Source organism: Chiroxiphia lanceolata, chromosome 8 (assembly GCF_009829145.1).
Source record: "Chiroxiphia lanceolata isolate bChiLan1 chromosome 8, bChiLan1.pri, whole genome shotgun sequence".
NCBI classification, from domain to species: Eukaryota; Metazoa; Chordata; class Aves; order Passeriformes; family Pipridae; genus Chiroxiphia; species Chiroxiphia lanceolata.
Window position 1 is genome coordinate 26,328,456 of NC_045644.1, and position 22,665 is coordinate 26,351,120.

At 39.9% G+C, this 22,665-nt stretch overlaps 1 protein-coding gene and 2 long non-coding RNA genes across 3 annotated transcripts; all 3 read left to right on the forward strand.

Moving 5' to 3' along the window:
• The first annotated feature begins 4,795 nt into the window (after positions 1–4,795).
• LOC116790587 lies at positions 4,796–5,920 on the forward strand. The gene is made up of 3 exons (XR_004358416.1): positions 4,796–4,883; positions 5,113–5,216; positions 5,808–5,920. It is a non-coding gene; the product is annotated as an uncharacterized LOC116790587 (long non-coding RNA).
• An 810-nt stretch (positions 5,921–6,730) lies between these two features.
• LOC116790258 (pulmonary surfactant-associated protein A-like) lies at positions 6,731–8,939 on the forward strand (the record flags this gene model as incomplete). Its single annotated transcript, XM_032695047.1, has 3 exons — positions 6,731–6,929; positions 7,542–7,619; positions 8,382–8,939. Coding segments are annotated over 3 exons (654 nt in total), but the record flags the coding sequence as incomplete, so codon positions are not given.
• Positions 8,940–11,998: 3,059 nt separating this feature from the next.
• LOC116790582 lies at positions 11,999–15,163 on the forward strand. The gene is made up of 2 exons (XR_004358409.1): positions 11,999–12,215; positions 14,482–15,163. It is a non-coding gene; the product is annotated as an uncharacterized LOC116790582 (long non-coding RNA).
• The last annotated feature ends 7,502 nt before the right edge of the window (positions 15,164–22,665 follow it).

Consider the following 22,665-nt stretch of genomic DNA (forward strand, 5'->3'; position numbering starts at 1 on the left):
GCTAAAGGTTGTATTTTGTGCTAAAGCAGCACAGTCCCTCAGAAAACTATCTTTTACAAATATTTGTCTTTACAAAATGTTTTCACTGCTTGATCAGCTTGGGTAGCTGGTGAGCAGGGGCAGCTCAGTACAGTACCACGAGTAGCAATATCTCACATACTTACCTTGCCATGAGGGGTCCTGGGCCAACCCATCATCATTTTCATATCACCTGAAGGGAAAAAAAAGGAAAGGGTAGAGTTAAAAATACATTTATAAACACTGCATATCCTGCTCTTTCCCCACACTTGGCTTCTATGCAGGGAGCCCCAAGGAAGCTGAAAAAGTACACCCAGTACCATGTTAGATAGATTTCAAAGTGTGAACTGCCTTACAAAGTAGCTTGCTTTGAGACTTATGACCATGACACCATTTTAGCCAAAAGTTTCAAATGGAAAGGGAACAGATTATGCCATGATGAAAATTCTGACTCTCAGGTTACACTGAGAAAAAGTAAGGCTAAATTAATACCTTTTAATTTTCCTGGGCTTAGCTCTGACCAGCTGCATTCAAGCTTCTGGAAAGAGCGAAAGGTCTACTTACAACTACCACTTAAATTTTAAATATTAGTATTTAAGTAAGTAAATGTCGCTAGCAATTTTTGAGTCTTTACTCATGCAGATTCTTTGTTAAAGCAAGGTGATTACTGTCATAAAAAGGCATCATGTTAGAGAAAGGGGCCCCCACCCAAGGAAAAAAAACCCACTACCAACACGGTCTTTTGCTATCAGAACCAAATAAGCATATTCATGTACATAGATCTCCAACTATTTGTGGAGTATTCTATTCCTTTGCTTAATGAATACTTATTTCTACCACATTGGTGTTTTCAAGCTGACTATAGAAATCTCTTGTTAAAATCCTTAATGTGTAAAATCTTAAAAATGGCCTAACACAATATATCATCTATATCTGAACAGATTTAGACTTCAAAACACTTGGGGTTTTTTATCCAGTTAAGAAAAAAAAGTTGGTTTTTTCAGTCAAAAGCTAGTATTTATTACATCAATAAGAAAAGCATCTAGGCTAGCTCTGAGATTCCAATTTCTTTCCGTTTTAGCCATTACTGAGAAAAGGAAAAAACCCAAATCAAGAACATATATGCTGCTAAAAAATAAAAACACCTCAGATGTGGTGTTTACTTATGAACTGCTAGGGAGCAGTTTTCCCTGTATGGTTTACACTTTATCTGTAGCATTTTGGGTAATTAAATGAAACAGCTCAGTTATTTTCATAAAATATCCCCATATAACATTGTCCTCAGCTCTTCCTGCTGTGCTCTGGCCTTCCCCTTCTACCACTCTGAAGCACCTCCTTGTTCTGTGCCCAAAGTTGACTACACCTTATACATAAAACTGAAGATATCAAAGGGACTTCTGCCAGTTCCCTGCCTTCTTCATAAAAAATTATGTCCACGTTCTTTTGCATGGACTTTCATCTCCTAACTCTCATGAACTTCAGAGAAAAAAAAAAAAAAGTCCAGTGTCAACCACCATATATGGAAGAAACAAAATTCCCTAATAAAAGCATATTCTACAGACAAGCCTGGAAGTGTTCATATCTCATGGGTTTCATACATGGCATTAAATCCTCATGTAGGTAGAACTCGTAGAATTAGAAGATGCTAGCATTATGTCTTGCTATTTTTGCCACATCTTGGCCGTCCGTATCCTTATCCTGAAATGGTTATTTTTTCTCTAGCTATAGTGGTTTTTTTGTGTTTGTGTAACCCATCAATTTTTATACCCAAAATGCTGTTTAAAACACCAGTTTGGTTATTTTTTGTGAAAGATCTAATCTTCCATTTACATATTAATGGATTTTTTTTAATGGATGGAGAGATTGGGCACAAGAAGAAACAGAATAAATGTTTCTGTGTTCTGTTAAGGTAGTATATAATTTTGATAAAATCTGTTTTTAGAAGTGCAAAGAGCAACAATAATCCCTGATTATAATGACCAGACCAGGAAAAATCGGGGTTAGTCTTTTTCTCTTAGTTTATAATAATTTGCTACACAAATGTAGTGTAAAAGTAAGATGTTTAAATCAGAAAATAAGGTACTCATTGGCTATAGAGGTCAATTTTAAGAATTAAGATCTTAGTATAAGAAAAACGATGGCAAAAATTCAGCCCCTTTTGAAGCAAATGGATTGTGTCTCACATAAGATAAATTGAATACAATTGTTATTACAGTATATTTAACAGTGAGGCCATGGCCAAAAATTATGGATATTTATTTCAGAGAGAATTCTCTCTGATCCAGTTATATCTTCTTTTATAATGGTATAATTTATTTAGTGTTTTAGCTTAGGAATACTATTAGCAATTTGGAGCACTTAAAAAGCTCACACCAGCTCCTATCAATCCCTACCACATGTTAAGAAATTAACCTTCAATTACAGCAAATGAAAGTTTTTCTGTGACTTCCTGATTTTTTTAGAAATTTGATTTAAAAAACCCTCAAAAACAAGCAAGCCCATGGTTCTTGAGAAAATTGAGTTCATATTCAGCCTTATGTGAACATAACTGACAGGATTGTGACACAGGCTGGCAGAGCTACCTTATCTTGGATAAATTGTGGGCTGTGCCTCTTGCAGTTTTTTTTTTAGGCCAAGTTTAAAGAATAATTGCACTACTGTTCTGTTCTTTTCCGGAAAAAAAAGAACTTATATGGCGGAAAAACACCAGTGCTTGCTGCAATATCCTAGTAGTACCCCAACCACAAGAAAGGGTAAGTTTCATCTGTGTTTTCCATTTATTGCAGCTTTTCTTCAGAAGAACAATAAGTGCAAGCAGGAGAAGAAATATTTGCCACCGGGAAATTTGTTAGCTGATTTTGAAACCACTCTGAGAAGTGGCAGAAAGACTAATGGCCTTATTACCATGCCTATGAACCAGAGGAAAACAATGTTCTTAGGAGTATTGTGTAATGGTACAAGAGACATATTTGCCTGGACCTCAGAGTATCTGATTGCAAGTGATAAGTGATTACCAGAATTGAAACACATTGTTATAAAATCATATTAACCTCCAGTTATACAAACATACCTGATTTTAAAGCACAACAGATACAGGGTACCTGGAAATTATAGTAGCACCTTAAAAAATGATAAGGGGACTTGGATTTTATTTGAAGTGCCTGTTAGGAAACTAGGGTTTGGCAGAATTTGGCTCAAGGGTGATAATCCAGGTGAAACCTGGAATGAAACTTTCACTCATCTCTGCCCTTTTGCTCAGGAGGTGAACAGTACTGGAAGGCAAGAGAACTTTAACCCTTGAGGCCTGTGGCAGTGGTAATTATGATAGTAAAGACTTGAGGAATTTATCCTTCTGTAGATAAAGGAGGACAACAACAAAATATATGGAATAGTTTCATCTGGTTCAAACCATGAGGTTTTGGTTTCCTTCCCAGTAGAATGCTATTTTACCATCAACAGCTATTGAAGAGATGAGATATTGTCTTGCTTTCTATTTGCTATAAAGACAAAACTTGATTTCTTTCTGTGTTTTTCAGCTGAGCTGCACTGAGTGACGTATCAGAGACATCTAGTGACCACTTGGATCTTTCATACATAACTTAAGTCAATGGAGCAAGATGACAACAGCATTTATGTGCACTGATCACAGTGTCTCCAGGTAAAATGAGGACATTCTGCTCTAAAATGCTGCTTACAATTTTAAAAACAACAAAAAACAACAAAAAACCCATGTTGAAGTTTGCCATCCCAGGTGTCCATATCTTGCTGAATTATTTACTTCCTGTTTTTAATGCTTAGCAAAATTAGCCTCAGCTGTCTGAGAAGGGGAGACACCAGGTCTTACATGCTCTGTGCTCTTCCTGATATTTCCAGACAGAAGGGAGCTGCTGGGGGCTGGTGCTGATTTGGAAAAGAAAATGAAATGCAGAAAACACGGGACAAGACAGGGTGGAAACAACAGCAGAACAGCACAAATATGAACGTAACAGAAAATATGGATGGGGTTGGGGGCATGTAAATACAACAGAAAATAAGGAAAGAATTTTTAAAGTTATCTGAGGTGTGACTAACACTACGGAGGAAAAGAACTAACTTTTAGGAAGCTAAGTATACAAAGGAAAGGCTAAAAACAGATTTACTGGAAGGAACACAGCCACTTTCATCAACTGAAATTCAACTCCAGTGTCTGTATTTCTCGAACGAGCTAAGAAAGCAGCATTGACCAATGTTTGCTAAGGACAACGTTTGTCCTTAGTGTTTTGCACTTAACCTGCCTACATTGTGCAACACAACCTACTCCCGGAATATCCTTCGTTTGCTTCACTAGCACTGAAATCATAAAACCCTTTAAGACAGATGTGGAAACACGGAAGAAAAGTTGCTTCTCTACTCAAACTTTTTGTTCTTTGTCAGATCTGTGTCCTTGAATCTTCCTGGGCTTCTGTGATATGTGGCTCAGAGCAAGATCAGAAAATAGTTTACAAGTTATGATGGTTATATAAAATATTCTATTAGGAAATAAACAAGCATAGTAGAAATACAGGTATTTAAATAACTATTTTAGCTTGCTCCATCTTATTAATATACTGATGAAAATCCAGAGAAGGAGAGTTCATAATTTGTCAAAACTACAGCAGTTTTTCTCAGGAGTCTATCACAAGAAAAGTTCTGTCTCCCTCCAGGTTTCCCAGGCCATGAGTCAGCATGGGAAACCCACTAATGCAGGCCAAACCTCATCCTCTTCTCACATTTACCTAACCTGTGGTTTCTTCCAGGTGCAGTTGAAATTCTAAAGTTGTTCTCACCATAGATGCAAAGGCTGAGGTTCTGCCAGTGACCTTTTCTAGGGCTCATTTAGAACCCAGGTAATGGCTTGTCTCATGTTCTCTCTTTGGCTTTGGTGGGTTTTTTTTCCAAAAAAACAATTAGAAAACCTCTGCCAGAAGGTTATTAAAAGCATTACATCAAGCACTCAATAGCTAAGAAACTTGAAATTTAACAAGAAACTTTAAACAAAGGTTACTCATGCAAATTTAAAACAGCCCTCTTCTGTTAAGATACGTACAACTGGGTACTGCTTATTTATTTTCACAGGACTGGTGCCTTTTCTAGGGCACTCAATAAACAATGCTGCAGGAACTAGTCAGGCATCTGTGGGCATGCCACCAAGGACAAAGGACTCTACATCTGTTGTTGAAGTAAGTATGAATGTGCAGGGCACAGAGCAGAGTGCCTGTGGAGGTGATCCAGTAGCACCTCAGACCAGTATGGACTGCTGTTCCCCCTCTAGTCTCAAAGCACTTTATTCCTCAACTGTCTTGGCTGTAAGCCTTGCTGCAACATCAGGATGCTGGCCTGACACCACAAGGATGATGCAACCACATCTTACTTGTTTGAACTGGAGCACAGCCTCAAACAACTTTCCTGAAATTCCCCATTAAATAGAACCAACTCTCAGCTGGGAATAACTCTAAAATTCTTGGCAAGGCACCAGTGATGTTCCTCATCTCGAGGCCTCTGTACTCACAGGACTGGTGTAGAGCAGCTTTTTCCTTCACTGAAAGGTCATTGTTCTGTTGGAGAAAACTGTTATTTACGATCTGTAAACTTCCCCTGGAGTATTCTGTAAGATATTAAATATGTGCTTCTGTAGCTGTCTCCTCTATGCACTCTGCAAACGTACCATTGATTTTTGCCTTTGCTGCTACAGTTCTGAGATTCTGCTTCGGTCATTATCACTGGTAAGGCCTTGGTCTCTACTGAGAATGATGATTCATATTTTATTCCAGGTGAATTTGTTTTGGCTTATCTTCAGTGACATTTCCAATTTAACATTTACACAGCCATTCTGTGGAAACATAAGGTATTTCAAATATGTATTGAGAAATTGCTTTGTTCTGCTCTAGGTTTGGTGTTTTATAACGTGTGAAAGTGTTTCTACAAATTAAAAAAGTACCTTCAAGTATTTTCCTCACATTTTAAGTATGTTTGCCTCTTGAAGAAAATCATATGCAAATTCGTATCAGATGTCATGTTCTTTGTATTTCCTGTAAGTAAGAAGATGAATCTCAAGTTACATGCCCTATAAATTAGACCATTTAATAAGCCTTTCTTAATTCATATTGGAGCTGCTAGGTAAGTTGAACATCTTTTAATAAGTTTTTGCTTAAATTTCATTGAATCTATTAAACTATTACAAAATTTTCCATTTCTGATTTATGTCTCAACATTTTTATTATCACTTTCACCTATTTTTATAGACCATGTCACTCGCTGTGAAGATATGTTAAAAATGGATGCTGCAATGGAAGAATGAACTTTAAAAATTGTTTTGTTCTTAAACCAATTGATAAAGACAGCTTGACCCAGTTTGTCCTAAAACAACTTTCTCTTGCTAAAGCAACCATGTGTCTGTTGCTCTCCTGTAAAATTAAAATTGAAACTATAGCTTTTTCCATGGGGCAAAATGGCATAATGATATCTGTTGTACAAAGAAGAGCTCTGAAAGGGATGTTTTGTGGTTTACTCTGTGGACTTTTGTAGAGTAGCAGACTGTCTTTTGGAAAAATACTTTAATGATTTGAAATAAGCTAATTTTGTAACTACATTAATGGCATTCACGTCACTGTAAGCAAATCTTAACATACAGAAAACTTCACACCCAGACAGCAAAATTCTGAAACATTTTCCCCTTTTTTTTTTTTTTTTTTAATACAGGACTCTACACTGGAGAGACAACCAGTCTGTTTTACCTTTGGCTTTAAATGATGCTATCTCCACACTGTTCCACAAAATCTTAGGAGTAGCGTTTTTCCTGCTCCCATTATGTGCCCAAGGTAAACCTGCAGGATTTCTTTCATATATTTTCAAGCATTTGACTGAAGATGGAAGAGATGAAGGATTTATACCAGGTACATAAAGTTACCATCTCTATTTTTATCTGCTGTGTTCCATTTTTATGCTTGGTAAACTCAGTGCTACCTTGCAGAATCTGATGGGGGTTCTACTTCAGAGAAAATAATCAGATCTTTATTAATTCTTTGTATGAAGTAAGATGCCTAAATCTCTCCTATTTAATGATGCAGTGGTTCAATCCACAAAGAAAAGGTTATAATTTTCCATAGCGGAAGGAACTTGCTGCAGAGTGCTTAGGGAGCTGCAAGAAAAGTGCTTGAACAGCTTAAAGAATTCTCAGGATTCAGTCCCTAGACACAGTTAAAAATCAGCTAAACCTATGGCACAGATGCCAGTGTTTTGAGTGGAATGGCTCAATCACTTAGAGGGAAGACTAACTCAGTTTACCAATTCCAGTTTTCCATAAACAGGTAATTTCCAGGAACGTATCCCCTATCCTTACAAAGATCAATGTACAAAGATATCCCCTGTTTAAAACACAGAAGTCAACTAAACTGTGTCAAACATTTTAAAAGTTCACATTCATTTTCCATGATTAACCTGTGCTTTATCTTGAAAGCCAAGACTCAAACTGTAACACAAAGCATAATAGCTGCTTTTGTTCATAGCTTTCATACCGGTGGCTGATGATGAAATGGGAGACATTAATCAGCAATTGGAACGTCGGATTTCCAGACTGGAAGGAGGTATTTTATCTGCCTTTACTTTCTCCTGTATCTGGATTAGTGGGGATAGACAAGATGAGCAAAAATGTCTTCTTAAGAAAAAGGCAGTATTTTCTCCAGTTTTGTTGCATTCTATTATATCCTGTTTATATAATGCATGATAACTCTCAAATGGGGGGACGGGGGATTAGATTTTCATAGTTAGTGGGAGATGCCTGGGTAATAGTTCTGAAGTAGGAGTGCAAGCAAGTCAGAAATGAACCAGATTAAAACCCCTGCCTATGCTGAACTGCTCCATGGGCACCTCATGCTCCCAACAGAAAATAAACTGAACACTGAAAACATACCAAAACAATCACAATTAGATCACATCTAAGATCCTACTCACTCAAGCATATAACACCAAATGTCAAGGACATCTGTATACTGCAAACCACCTCAGAGTCTTAGGGAGAGTCTCAAGAAAAGTCATATACTTCTTCCAAATGTAGAATTCCTCACTTCCTTCCCTCTTCTCCAACCTGTTTTGTGCTTCTCCTGTTTCACTGCCTGTGTATTTATGTGCTTCTTCCCTTTTCCCCTTTTCATTTTCAGATTTCTTCTGGCTTTTGGGGTTAAATTTTTTCCTTCCTTTTTTTCAGCTTTGATTTCAAGTTCACCTTTCCTTTGTCTTTTCCTGAGTTTAATCTAAAGTTATGAGGAAAATAGCAGGAGTTAAAATTGGCAGTGAAGTGACCACAAAACAATGCACAAAAGTTTAACAGCTTTCACGTCATCTTGCAGTCCTCCGCTTGGAAAAGACGATAACAGAATCTGGAGGAAAAATATTTACTACCAATGGGAAAAAGGCTGATTTCAGTACTGCACTGCAAAAATGCAAAGAAGCTGGAGGGTCTATTGCTGCTCCGAGGAACCCGGGCGAGAATGATGCCATTCAGTACTTTGTGAAAACTTTTAATACCTACGCCTACCTAGGGGTAAAGGAATCTCTAATTCCAGGCAAATTCCAGTTTCTGGATGGTACAGAGCTGAGCTATACTAACTGGCATTTAAAGGAACCTTCTGGCAAAGGGGAGGAGGGATGTGTGGAGATGTACACTGATGGCACTTGGAATGACAAAAGGTGCAACCAGAATCGCCTTATTGTCTGCCAGTTTTAGTGCTTCCCTTGCTGCTCTCTGGCAGGCTTTCTGGAATATGCTTCTCTCTTGGTTGTCTCTTCATTTGTAGCTAGTGAACTCAGACAATGCAGCATGAAAAAATAAAATTCACTCTTTCCCAGCCTGATTTATCTTTTAAACAAATGCCAGCTATAAGGAGGAAATTGTTTATAACAAAACTAGTGGCCGTTTTGCCTGTTTTGTTATTCATTGCCCACTGAGTCTCTTAATACTACTCCCTATGGGTTTCTACTGCTGTTAGACTGCTAATTTATTACAAGACCAAAAAGTAGATTTCTTGGGCACATACCTAAAGTGACTTGCAGCCAAAAGATCTTCCAGCACCCCTTGACCCATGAGCCTCAAAGTTGTGTGTATTTTGATCCCTTTCCATAATTTTCCCTTACCAAAACTACCTGTACAGACACTCCTGCTACACTGTTGTTGCTCAGCCTGTGTTTCCTTGGCCACTCTCACCCACAACAGGTCCTTGAAGGAAGACATGAGCACTGCTGAGAGGGTGACACAGAGCCATGAGCACACAGGGGACTCACCCACCTTACATTTCCCATGGGAAACTTTGGAGTCAGCAGGTCTTTAACCGTCATATACCTCAAAAATGGTGGCCAGAAGCCACCCGTCCTGAGCCCCTTCAGCAACTCCTAATCCCTTTCTGACTCAAAGGAGTGAACCCAAGGTTCCATGCCACATGGGATGTGTGTGGAAGAAAACACACAGGAGCTAACAGGAGTTACCGTGTGGTTTAGATCAGTAGAGCCATGACAAAGCCAATTTTTTAAGCTAGATTATACCAAGATTCAGGGACAACTAATTTTGGGCACCACAGTGCTGTTTGTCAGACCCTCACTGAGATCCCCAGAAGGGCTAAGTGTGATGGATACTTACCCTGCTGAAGCAGCCACTCCACACTCCTTGCAGAAGCTGCTCAGAGCCTGCACTTTCCAGCTCAGGCTAAAGGCTCTGCATAAGCTCCATGACATGGCACAAAGGCTGGTTGAGTGTCTGGGCATACCTCCATACACATAAATCCAGTGCCTGGCCATCAGTCACACTCACTCGCACTGTGATAGTTCCAGCTTGGTCATGGACAGCTGAGCAAGGAAACATTGCCCTCTGTGTGACAGGGGGACAGAACAGTCAAAGTATGAAGGTAACTGGGGAGGGAAGGCATGCTCACAGCTGGTGTGAGCCCAGGGGCCAACAAAAGGGTTGCTTGAGCCTCATAGCTGTAATTCCAGAGCAGCAACTTGCCATGCACACATTCCTGCACTGGCTTAAATTCAGTTACTGAATTTTTTGGGCACAAGGTCTCACCACCTGCTCTGTGACAAGGCATGGCTCTTCCTGCCCACAATTCAGCCCTGTGTTTGATGTCAGGGCCTGCAAATCATTCTTGCTGTTATTCTGTGCAAGCTAAGCAATTTATCTTACAGGTATTCACTCAGGATGATTAATGCAACAGGGCTAACTTCAAACCAAGCCACCTTTCTGCGTGAACAGTTTGGTGCCTGCAGGTGGTCTACCTCCACAGGTTACTTAATTATTCACTCCAGCAGTATTCAAATCCTTCATCACAATGCATACTAAATAGGACCATGTTTCCAAGAGCTGTAAAGTTATCTCAACATATGCAAAGATAAAACTTGTGTGAGCAAAGTCCTCAGTTTATCCATGCATGTGTTTATGTAAGGAGATCTGCAAGACTTTAACTAATGCCTTGTTTCTGGACAACATAGCCAAAATATAAACTGCTGAACCCCATATCATCTGAGGTCTAGGTAGGCTGCTGTATTAATCCAGCTGAAAGGTACATAGAGGGGAATTGAGGATTTGGGAGTCCACAGGCACTGTGTCACTTTCTAACTCTATTCTCACTCACAAATGTTTTACAGCTCACCAGTACCTGCCTGCACCCACCAGCTCACCTGTCCACTTCCTCAGCCTTGCGTGACTCCTGTTGTGAAACCAGCTCTGCCATGAGCACAAGGAAACAGGATCGTGGGCATCGCCTCGTATAGTAGTTTTCCACTCATATTCCAGTAAAGCTTAGGAAGTTTACAATGATTAACATCATCCTGGGAATGAATTTGGACACACACCCCCCACCACCAAACATTTAAAGCCAAGGTAAGTTTTTTTATTTTATCCTTCTTATCTCCAGAGAGTTACAGAGTTATCTCAAAATTAGATATAGTTGCAAGTGTCTGAAAAAGGGGCTGCCTTCAGTGTTAGTCTAATAAATATGTGCCACAGAAGAAATGTTCCATCACCATTCCATCTTTGGCCATTTCCCCCATGGACTCCCAGGGAAGAGGGTAAAGGACTTTGTGTGTTACTGCACAGCTACAGATGCTAAGCCTGTTCAGACACTGTAGCTACTTGTGGTTCTAGGTGAGGACATAAAAAACCTCAAAGCAAATATTTGTCATCTTGCCTGACACGGTCACCTCCAGCAACCCTGCTGACAGCAGGCAGGACTGGAAACAGCAGTCTTGGCCTGAAAAACAGATTGGTTCAAGATTTGGGCACTGAATTTATTTCCTAAATCTGAATGAGAGGGAAGTATAGCATCCTCTGATTTGTAGAAAGACCCAGACTGCAGTTTGTCCTTCACACCTTCCCTTGTCAACAGGCCCTTGCCAGATGCAGTACTGTGCTCAGGCAGGAGGGCCAGTTCTCAGGGACTGTGTAATGCCATCTCCACAACAGCATGGACCAGGGCCAGAGCTGGCTTAGCAAAGCCTCTGAAAATGTTTCTACGTGCTCTTTGCTCTGTACAATAGATACTGCGGCAGCCTGAGCATAGCTGTGATTTTTCAGATATGTAAATAAAGTTAAGCTTGTAAGTAGCAAAGTAGGTTGTAGAACGTGCATAGAGACATGGGTGTATGAACCCCTTGAATTTGCAGTGACCTTCATCTCTGAAGCTGCATGTGCTATTCATAATAATAATAATAATAATAATAATAATCAGTCAGAATATGAGTTAATCAGATTACTCACTTCTGAGTAAATAAAATTATTTACACGGAAAGCCCAAGTGGTTTCCTGGCAAAAAATAGGCCATCAATTTACACTACAAGTGACTGTCTCCTAAAGCAGCTTATGCATGTGGGAACAGCCAGCTATTGTTTTGCTGATTCCGAGCAAATGCAGTCAAGGCAGGCCGGCTTCATCAGTTGTTTGGAAACGATTGTGCCACTTTAAGAACACCAAGTGGGAGGCAACACAAGCACCACTGAACAAACAAGTACCTGTGTACACTGCTGTGCTCACCTGAGCCTCACACAGGTGAGGGGACGCTGCCCTCACCCTCTCTTGTTCGTTCTGCAGATCGAACACCTCTAACACGCTCTTGCTGCCTGAGAGTGGAGGATGGACACCCAAAAGAAGCAACACGATTTTTTGTGCAAGACACCTTGAAGACACTGAGAAGGTAAGAGTAGACAGAAAAGATCTGAATACCTACAGGGCCACACAAGTTTTAGAGAAAGCCAGAACTTATTTCAGGTAGTCATGTTGAGAAAGGTGAAAAAGTTCAACAAATTCAACTGCTTCGTGGCCTTCCTGCAAAAATAAAGGGATAGTTAAATTATTTCTCATTTGGTTAAAAGGTTGTCAGCAGGGAAGATATGAAGAAGAAAATATAGAGTTGCTATTCATATAATTTATTTTAAGTTCACTAATATCAAATAGTTTGCTAAATTGTTAGAATTATGTCTGCAAGTAAATTGCATAGGGCAATCATTTTTTCTCCTTTTAAACTTAGCAGACGTTCAGTGTGCATAAGTTATTCAAACGTGTTTAAAGTCTAAATATTTCAGAACAGGAAATATCTGTTTGATTCAGATGTAGGTAACTCATCTCTGCTACACATTCAATAATCAGAAAAATAATAGACATATGTCAGAATGTGTTATCTGACATTAGACAAAATACAAAAGTCAAAACCTTTGTGTCCAGAAATTGTGATTGATGATTCCTTTAAATAACAGCTGAGAAAATTCTCTTGCATTTTAACTTTTATTGTAATCACCTGCTTCCTTTGGAAGTGAGGTGAAACTAAAGGCATGATCAACATAATCCCAACAGTGTGCTATACTACTTTTACCTTATTAATATTCCCTGTCTTCATCATAACTTTCTTTTTCAAAATCTTCTCCCAGGTTTCACATATTTCATTTCTTCACCCAAATTTCATATTTTTTTAAGTTTAAGCTAGATTTTTGTCCTGCTGTGACTTTACTCACAGGAAGCTAAATATATGCAGATTTTACTTAATTAGACTAAACTACAGATTGCTTTATAAAGGCTGAAATCCTGTATAAATGAATACTGAACTACTTAAAATTAGCACTGAATTAAAGTGTTATTTGTAGAGGGAGATATTTATAACAAACAATTTCAATGAAATTTCTTTTAATATTTAGTGATTCTGAGAATTTTCATACACTCTTGGTTTGAAAGGTTTAGCCCTCTAGAGATCAAAGCAGCATCATTAGATCTTTCTAAGGTTTTATATAGTTGAAATGCAGCCTTTTCTCTTAGGTATCAAACTCATTAATTTGATTTCTGGCTCTTATAGGAAGGAGTTTTAAGTGATGCTTTTAACTTGCAGTATAGTTATCTATTGATCATCTCATTTCAAGTCCATGATTGTGCCAGACATCCACATTTCAAAACTTTTCATGTTCCTACCATTTCCTACCTCTGCTTGTAACACAAGAAGTTGCAGAGAAATTCACCTTTCTGCAGGTGCACGTGATTACAAGGCATACTATGGACATTGCAGCAGCAATGACCTCCCTCTTCAGAAACAAATCATGTGTAATTATCTCTAACTATTAATAGGAAGTTGGCAGTTAAGTTAGAGAACAAGTACACAGTAGCACTTGCTTTCCCCCACTTGAAGGCTAAATATTTAAATCAGTGACTGCGTGGAAAATGAAGCAGAACAAGTCATCACTGTTGCTGGTTTATGCCTCTTGACTTGCTTTTCCATTAAAATAATTATGTGCCTGGGAGAAGAATGTTCACACCTCTGCAAAACAAGAAGTGTTCTGCAGCTCCAGTTGTGCTAAAGCACCTGGGAGTTCATCTTTGTATCTCACTGAGCAGCTCTCATATGCAGATAATATGAGAGCTATAAGCCCTGTTCGTAGAAGATACTGGAATTTCAATAGTAAATACCTGGCTTTATTTAGCATACTTAATTAGCATAATTTAGTGGAATTGGTGACCTACTAAAATATCAAAGATTGTAGAATCAGTTGAAGGAAAGGAAAGGAAAGGAAAAGGAAGGGAAAGGAAAAGGAAAAGGAAAAGAAAGGGAAAAGGGGAAAAGGAAAAGGGAAAAAAAGGAAGGGAAAAGGAAAGGGAAAGGGAAGGGGAAAGGAAAGAAGGGAAAGGGAAAGGAAAGGAAAAAAAGGAAAAGGAAAGGAAAAGGAAAGGAAAAGGAAAAGGAAAAGGAAAAGGAAAAGGAAAGGAAAGGAAAGGAAAAGGAAAAAAAGGAAAAGGAAAGGAAAAAGGAAAAGGAAAAGGAAAGAGCCATCCCGGATCAGCAGCCAAGGAAAGGGAGTTGTTCCCAAGGCCAGAAGGAAAACCCGCCAGGAGGGCGAGAGCCCAGGCTGGCTGAAGCAAACACACATACACAGATCATAAGTCCCATTTGGAAGAAAATAATGTAGTGTCCCTCTTTACAGCCTCAGACTCTTGAAATGGAGGAAATAACGGTGGAAACAATCCTGGCCCCGTGGCAAATCCTGCTGGTGATCCTCGCCGCAGTGCTGACCATGAGTCTCCTCATGCTCCTGCCCCCCGCAGCCGTGGTGCTCTGGAGGATGAAGCGTGTGCCGCAGATCTCCCTGCAGGGCTCGGTGTGAGCCAGCCCTGCAAACTGCTGCCACACCACCCATCCCTGCAGAGGATGGTTCGGAAGGATCACATCTCTCAGGATCACTCTTTCTGCCTAAGATCCACCCAAAAGCAGCGGGTTACCAGTCTATTGCTGCTTAGTTCCTGTGAGTAGAGGATGTGTGTAATTTTGTCGTCGTGAACTACAGTTCTGAGCACTTTGCCTTTCATTTTTTGGCTAATTTTAATTACTGTTATTGGCTCAGTTCTTAGACTGAGTTCTCCTCTTGTGTTATAATGGCCTGAAAGAGAAGAAGCATAACGCAGCATTGTATTTCCTTAATTAATATCAGGAAAGCCTCCCTGTTTATAGTTACACTGTAAATATTACCAAAGCCTTCTAGCTGAGATGAGTGACAGTTATGCAAGTGAACTTATCAAAAGCATGCAGGATACTCTAGGGAGGTAGTACTTTAGTCTGGTTGTATTGCAGAACCTAAAAAATAAATAATCAGAGAATGGTGCAATAAATAAGCATCTTGTGCTTCTTTTGTCTGATCTGAAAATTTACTTGGCTAAAATGTTCTTAATGTCTTTCCTTCTATATGAATTTTCTTCTCTCTGCATATCCACGTGCCAGAACACAAAGCCCTCCCCCCATCCTGGAGCAGGAGCATGAGGGATGGCCCAATGCTCAGACGTGCCAGGCCAGACACACACGTGAGGTTAATGCAAACACACAGCAACTGTTTACCTGAAATAAATTATGCAAATTTGCTCTGGGAAATAATGTTATTAAGTTTACTTTAGTTTTTAACTGTCTTGTAGAGGCTTATTGGGTCAACCTCCCTTTCTCATATATAAATAATAACTTGGATGGTGGGCATAGAACAAAACTGTTTCTCTGCAAGTTTTTGGAAAAAAAAAAAAACAACAAAACACCCAGCAACTCAATCTCCAGCTTAATATCAAATTTATGACACATCATATTAAAGCTTTCCAGCCTAATTCTTCCACATTATGTGATGCTCATTATCAGGATTTCTGACATACAGAATTAATAAATTAATTTAATTAAACAGATTTAATAGTTTCTGATAGTTTACAAGAGCAATGTGTTGATTTCCTTACGAAATACAATATTAGTTTTCTTTTTTTTGGTTGGTTTAGAAAGTCACCAGAATAGATTAATATAATTGAGAGAAAAATGTTTTTTGACACCAGTAGAAAAAATATACTAGAAACTGCTCCAGATATTTTAGTTGATCATCAGCTGTTAATGAACTGGCTGAAAAGACTCAAACCCATTACAATTTCATTTGATAGAGATCATTTGTTTGACAGAAATAAACAAACCCACCAGTGATTCAAAAGACATTGCTTTTCTTTAAGACTACAGCACTTTTGTCTCCAACACAATGACCTAAGTTACTGCTGCATGGTTTATAAGCAGCCAAAGCAGCCAAATCATCCCTTTGCTGGTGTAATTATCTGCTCTATTCATTGTCATATGACTGTCTGCTCCTGGGCCCAAAAGCAGCTGCTGTTTTCTTTTGCTTGTAATGACTGGATTTTAAGTCTGAAAATAAGCATGTAAATATATGTCTGAATCATTTATCCAATTAATGATGTAAAGGTCAATTATACATCAAGTAGCACAAACTATGCTGTCTGTGTTTGAGAGACTGACAGGAATAGGAAAAAGGTAAAGAAGGGAAAGGAAACACAAACAGATGAGCTGTCTGTCTTCAGATCTACAGCTTCAGTGTTTGCTCAACAGAAGAAAATTAAAATATAACTCCTAACACAGATTCCACTGAAAACCAAGCAATAACTAAGCTTCTTGTTTACATTTCGTAATAATTCACATGCACATCTCTTTGGCAGCTACACAATCCACAAATTAACTGGATTATCAGGGCTAAGCTGTCTTTGGTCTTCACTTGCCCCAAGTGCCAGGCAGACAATGGACAGGTTCTCTGCTGGTGTTCTAAACCCCAGTCAAGCAGGCACATGAGTAAAGAATTACATCCCTACAGCCAGTAACTGTTATGACTTTCATTGTTTTAATGTTCATCAGAGCAACAATAGTGATTAATTGGCAACTATAAAAGCAAGTAGAAGTATGGCCCTTTCTCATCAAAGATGACCCCTGACAGAGAACGATTTCTGATAACAATTACTGTGTTTAACTAATGACTGCATCCATTAAAAAACTGTAATCCTTATTTAATTCCAGCTAGACAAATTTAAGCCAAAAAGTGAACTTCTTTCTTTGAAACACTTCTACCATGAGCTATGTGATTAGATTTAGTCTATATCTCTATACGCCAAAGCTGAGGTCATGTTATGACTATGGTCTCTAGTCCTTTAACTAAATAAAAGCTGTATGCTTACATGTCTTAGAAATGATTCCATGCTCTGCTTCTCTTGTCAAAATACCCATGTCAGACTGCAGGCAGCTGGCTGGTCTGTGGCACAAGCTTTTTGGTGCTAGTAACCACAGATGATACAATCAGCCTCCTCGTCCCGTTTGGAGCCATCAATGCCTTGCTCAGCAAGCTCTTTGAGGAAGATGTTTAGCTGCTCTCTCTGAGTTTCAGGGAAGGCTAGTGTGTGCAGACAGGTGCTGTTGCTGGGGAAATAGGCAGATTTAGCTCCACTGATGGCCATCTCAGAGGCTGGAAAATCAAAGATGACCAAAAGGAAAATTAAAAAAAAAAAAAAAAGGCAGTTGAATTACTTTGCTTAGACTTGTCCTCATCTTTAAACAAGTGCTAGAATTCCCATTTTCTAGACTAGTCTTCAACTTGGAATAAAAGTGCCTAAATGATTGCTTTTGTTAAGCCTTAGAAAACAACTGCCTTAGCAACAAGGCGCTGTCAACAGTAAAATATTTTTCCACTAACCATAGGAGAGATAGGGTAGCCCATTTGTGTATTTATATGCACATTTATTTTTAAATTAAGGCAATAATAACAGAGTCAGACAGCTTGCTTAGGGTCACAGATTGCTCAATGGGCACAAGGGGAGCAGACTTAAAACCCTTGGGCTGCTGCATGAAGACGCTGGCTGGGGACCAGCTGCTGGGTTTTATTGTGTGTACACACAGGGAATAGTGCAGGTGATGGCCAATTTTATTGAGATTCTTCAAATACTGCTGCAAGATAAACAGCTTTATATTCTACTGCTGCCTGTCCAGTGGGTCACACAGACTTTGTGCAACAAGGGGTTTGTGTCAAGGTGATACCAATTTCCTGTTAAAAAAAAAAAAAAAAGGTGCATCTTCCCACAAATATTGCATATGTGTATTTGCTACCCCAGGCTGAAATGGCAGTGCTCAGCCTTTGTGATAGTTTTAAAGCCAACGTGATTTCTCATTCAGCAATTTGCCAGCCCAGAGCTAGCTCTCAAAATGTCACACATGCCAAGTTGTCACACGTGCCAAGAAAGAAAACCTTTTCTTTCCTCCTTTTTTTAAACAAAAGAGACAGAGCCTCCCGTCCATATGAACAGATGTGTCTGAGAAATACTCACGGTTGCAAACAGCCAGTTCCTTTCCCCCAACAAGCTGTGTGGTCCAGGAAAACCCAGTGGCATTGCTGCATACTTCAACAGTCTGCTGCTTCTGAGGAACTGAAAGTCATAACCCTTGGGAAACAATGACAGGGAGCAAATAAACAAACAGTATCTTAGGATAGGTCATGGTAAATGTAAGATGAAGAAACATTCAGCCAGCAAAGATCAATACAAACACTGCAACTAATCCCTCTAAGGAATACAAAAAGGTATAGCAAGGAAAATTATGCATTACACAATAAACAGCTGTAAATTAATGCATGGATGCAGCAATACGGCAGCAGTAAGCCATGAACGTTACCTTGTTGCACATGGGTTTGCAGTACTGAGTGCTGTGATGGTGACACACACCAGCCACCGTTTCTTGGGGCCAGGGGGAGAGGGCATGGAGGTAGCTGCTTGCAAACTTTTGAGTGGATAAAAAACAACAACAACAAAAAAACAAAACCAGAAAAACCCAAAACAAACAAACAACAAAAGGCAAGAAAACGATGTATCAGAGTGAAAGTGATTATAAAAATCTCCCCTTCCCAAGCAAACTCATTGACCTGGGTATGGTTGATAACTGCCCCCACTAGCTGACTTTGTCAAAGTAAGCATTTTCACTTGTTTGAAGATTTTTTTCCCTTTTTATTTTTTTGGCAACACCCAATTTTCCCATCACTTTCCCACCACAACAGTGTCAGCCCCAGGTACACTTTACAGATAGCTCAAAGGGGCATTTGCGTTCACAGCATTGACATTCAGTACTATTATGGCCAAAATTATCCAAATATTTCTTGGAAAAATATGACTGGCATACTGGCTCCCAGACACCAAGGAGGCTCTGGCTGGAGGGTGGAGAGGGCCCTGCTGCCCCTGTGACTCTGCACTGCTGCTCAGCACCGGTGCCTGAGCTGCAGGAACAGAGGGACTGCTCATATTTGTGCTGCTGTGCCTCCCCAGTCCCTGACAGCCCAGTGGTTAAGCACCTGTACCTTCTGCTGCTTATTTCCCCCAAAAAATGCAGACATTTGGCTTACTATGACTGCAGGGAGAATAAATTTTCTTAATGCTTCTCCACTGCCACAACAACCAGCAAAGGGGAGCGTTGGTACAGGAGGAGACTCACATTTCTCTTGAACAGGGCGCAGGAGATTGAGTGTTTCTTGCAGTGTCCAGACAAGAGAATTGATTGAAGCTTTCTTACCCTTGGCAATCATTTCAGGAAGGCATTTTGAATATTTCTATGGATATAAGGCAGAAAATGTCTAAGTTTAAGAGGAAAAACCTTGGAGCCTTGGAGTTAACTAATTAAAGTGGTCACATAATTTTCCTTTTCTTTTTTTTTTCTTAATATATAACAAGAACCATCTGGAAAGTTGTATAGCTTTAAGTAATCCTAATCTCCCCACAATGTTTTGGAAGAAATCTGGCAGCTTTTTTTTTAAAATGTTGACTAGATATGATTTTTTCATCATATTGAGCTCAAGAAGAGGACTGGTATGGGTTTGGTGGTTTTCATCCTACATATGAAAACATGCCTTTGTAAACAACTGTGTGTACTTTATTCCTCTATAAAACATTGTTTATCTTCTGAATGCTGACACCTTACAGACTCTGTATGTTTGTGTGTGTAAAAAAAAAATCTGTTTGTGAATGTGTGCAAACAAAGAAGTTAATGGGTTCTTAGCTAGCTATTATTATATAGCTATACTGTTTATGTTAAAGCCACTTTATATATCCAGAGCAAAGCAAAACTGGAAAATAAATCCACGAGGTCATTTTTTCGTCTAGCAGTAGCAGGACCAAAGACATGGCAAGGCAAATGACACTGATAATTTTCTGCCCCTGCATGTCCTCCCCTCCCTCCCCAGCACGTACTTTGCATGTTTCCAAAGCAGTACATGAGTCATACTTGCCCAGCCAGCCCAGGCAGAGGTGACAGGAGCCCACCAGCACAAGAGGGGGGTGCAGAGTAGGCCCTGGGGTGGCCAGTGCAGCCCAGCTCTTACCTCAAGACTCTCATTCACATCATCTATGGTTGCACTTTTGCATTCACTTGGACTGGCAAAAGCTCCAATTTCAGTAAAATCTAAAAGAAAGGAGCAGGTACTTAGCAATGTAATAATCCTTCCTGGCACATCAACAAACCCCAAGTACCACATCATAGTGCTTGTTTAGAGGAATTGTGCCACTATCCTGCAGTCCTAGTCCTGCCTTGTATACCTGAGGTGATCAGGGCTCAAATGTGAATAAGCTGTACAAATATTGATTTATTTGAAGCAGTTAGCAATCTGAACACCATTTGTGGCCACTTGGGGCTGGGTCCTGAGCAGGATCCTTCATTTCTGCAAGACAGCCACTAATAATTATTATTAATACTAATTTTTATAAAATTAATTTATAATTATAATACTAATTATTAATAATACTAATAATTGTTAACCATATTCAAGAATGGCAATAACTTACCTGCAAGAAGCAGTGCTGAACTTAGGAAAACCAGTGTTTTCCAGAGTGGGCAGGAGCAGAACATTTTTTTCCTGCAGGAGACCAGGGGCTAATTACCTGTTGCTTGCGGTGCCCAGGAGCGAAAGCGCTGGAGTCAGGCACAAAGCTGCCTGTCTCTGGGTCACTGCTTGTTTACAGTGGGCCTGGCTCCAAGGCAGAGCTGTGATAAGGGATTAGGGGGATGAACATGTTGTCCTACTTGCCAGGAAGCCCAAGGAGAGCTTGCCAGCAGGGTTTACAGAGGGCAAGGGGCGTTCTTGTTAGGGTACTGAGCCGGATTGGCTTCTCTGCTGCTGCCAACTCCACTGGGAAATTTTCAGATTAACTGGTTTACTGTAAACATGTTTAGTGTATGCACATTCTTGTGTGCTCTTGCTCTCTATCTACCTTACCATCTGTCTCTGTTTGTCTGTGTCTCTCTCACACACATATTCTCACAGAAGACATAAGAATGCCTTACCTACAGGGCTCCACCTCATATCTTGTGCTCTAAGAGAAAGCTCAGAACATCAAATGACAACTGATTTGAACCAGGGGGATATACCTGTATCCTGTAGCATCCAGAATTCAGCTCCTTTTTTTTTTGATGGAGCCATGAACCTCATATGCTTATATCCACTTATGGGAAAAGCTGAATAACTAGCAGAATTGCCACAGAAGTTTGATCATTTACCCTACACATTTACTAGCAGATTAATCCAATTATCCAGCTACTGCTAACATGATAGGTGTGTGCTGACCCCATCTGTAAAATCCAGTGTTCACAGTCGTAGCCTTTCATCTGACAGCCTGTCACACCCCCCATACACACACTGCCAAGCCCTGCCTGGCCATCAACCAGCTACAGACACAACCCCCACCCACCCCTCCTCTCCAACAAACCTTTAATGGTTGTTACTGTCACTACCAGAGCAGAACTGTTCATTTTGTCTGCAGGTGGATTTTTTTGTTGAGACATGGACATTCTGCTTCCGTGTTGTGTTACGCACCACATTTATTTATAAGGCACTTACTTTCTCAGGTTTCTTTTTTTTAAAGTTTTCATTCATTTGCTTCTGTTGGTTGTAGTCTGATGTATTACGACCAGGTGATCCTGAAGAAGTTAAGCCAACAGCAAGACATCCAGCACATTCACAAAGAAGTGTTCTTATGCCATCTCAGGAACATTAGCATAATTTATAAAGTGGAGCAACCTCTGGCTTGACCAGATAGACTTTGTATTTATGACATACTTGAAAAGAATAAATGGCAGCTTTTCCTTTAGCATTCATCACAGTCAGGCACTCTCCACCACATCTATTTGGGATGTGCACTGTACAAAGACATTTAGTTAGGAGATAGATAAACACGGGGTGGCAGCATTTCTCCAGCATAGAAGATTTAACAGCAGGCTGGGTAAACCACGAAGTCCCTCTTGGGGGCCATACACAGATAACCCTTGTATTTCAGAATTAAGTTCCACTTGCTGCCTACTGACAAACAGAGCCGATCACAGAAGATCTCACAGCCTCCAAATTTAAACAAACCTGTGATTAATCCACAGTCCTTTGCGAAAAGTAGTTCACCACAATCTAGGAGAATACAGCACATGGGCACAGAAAAGTCCTTGCCCTCAGCCTGGAGCAATCCAGCCCACGTGGACAGCAGCAACCCTGACCTGTCAGGAGCAGAGGTTGTCACTGGCTCCAGCAGGAGTAACAGGGCACAGCACCCAGCAGTACCCAAACCCCACAGCCAAGTGCTAGCACAGGCAAGGATGTTGTTCTGTGCTCACGGGGCACACACAGTCAGCTAGGGCCCAGCTCTCTGGCCAAATTTTAATCTCATGCTTCGTGTTATGCTGCAGTTATTTCTCTGTGCTTTACTTTATTCCCAAATTACATCCGACACAGAAAGCCATGCAATAAACCTAAAGTTTGGGAGCAAAAATTACGAAAGAATACTGTATAACACCAACCTAA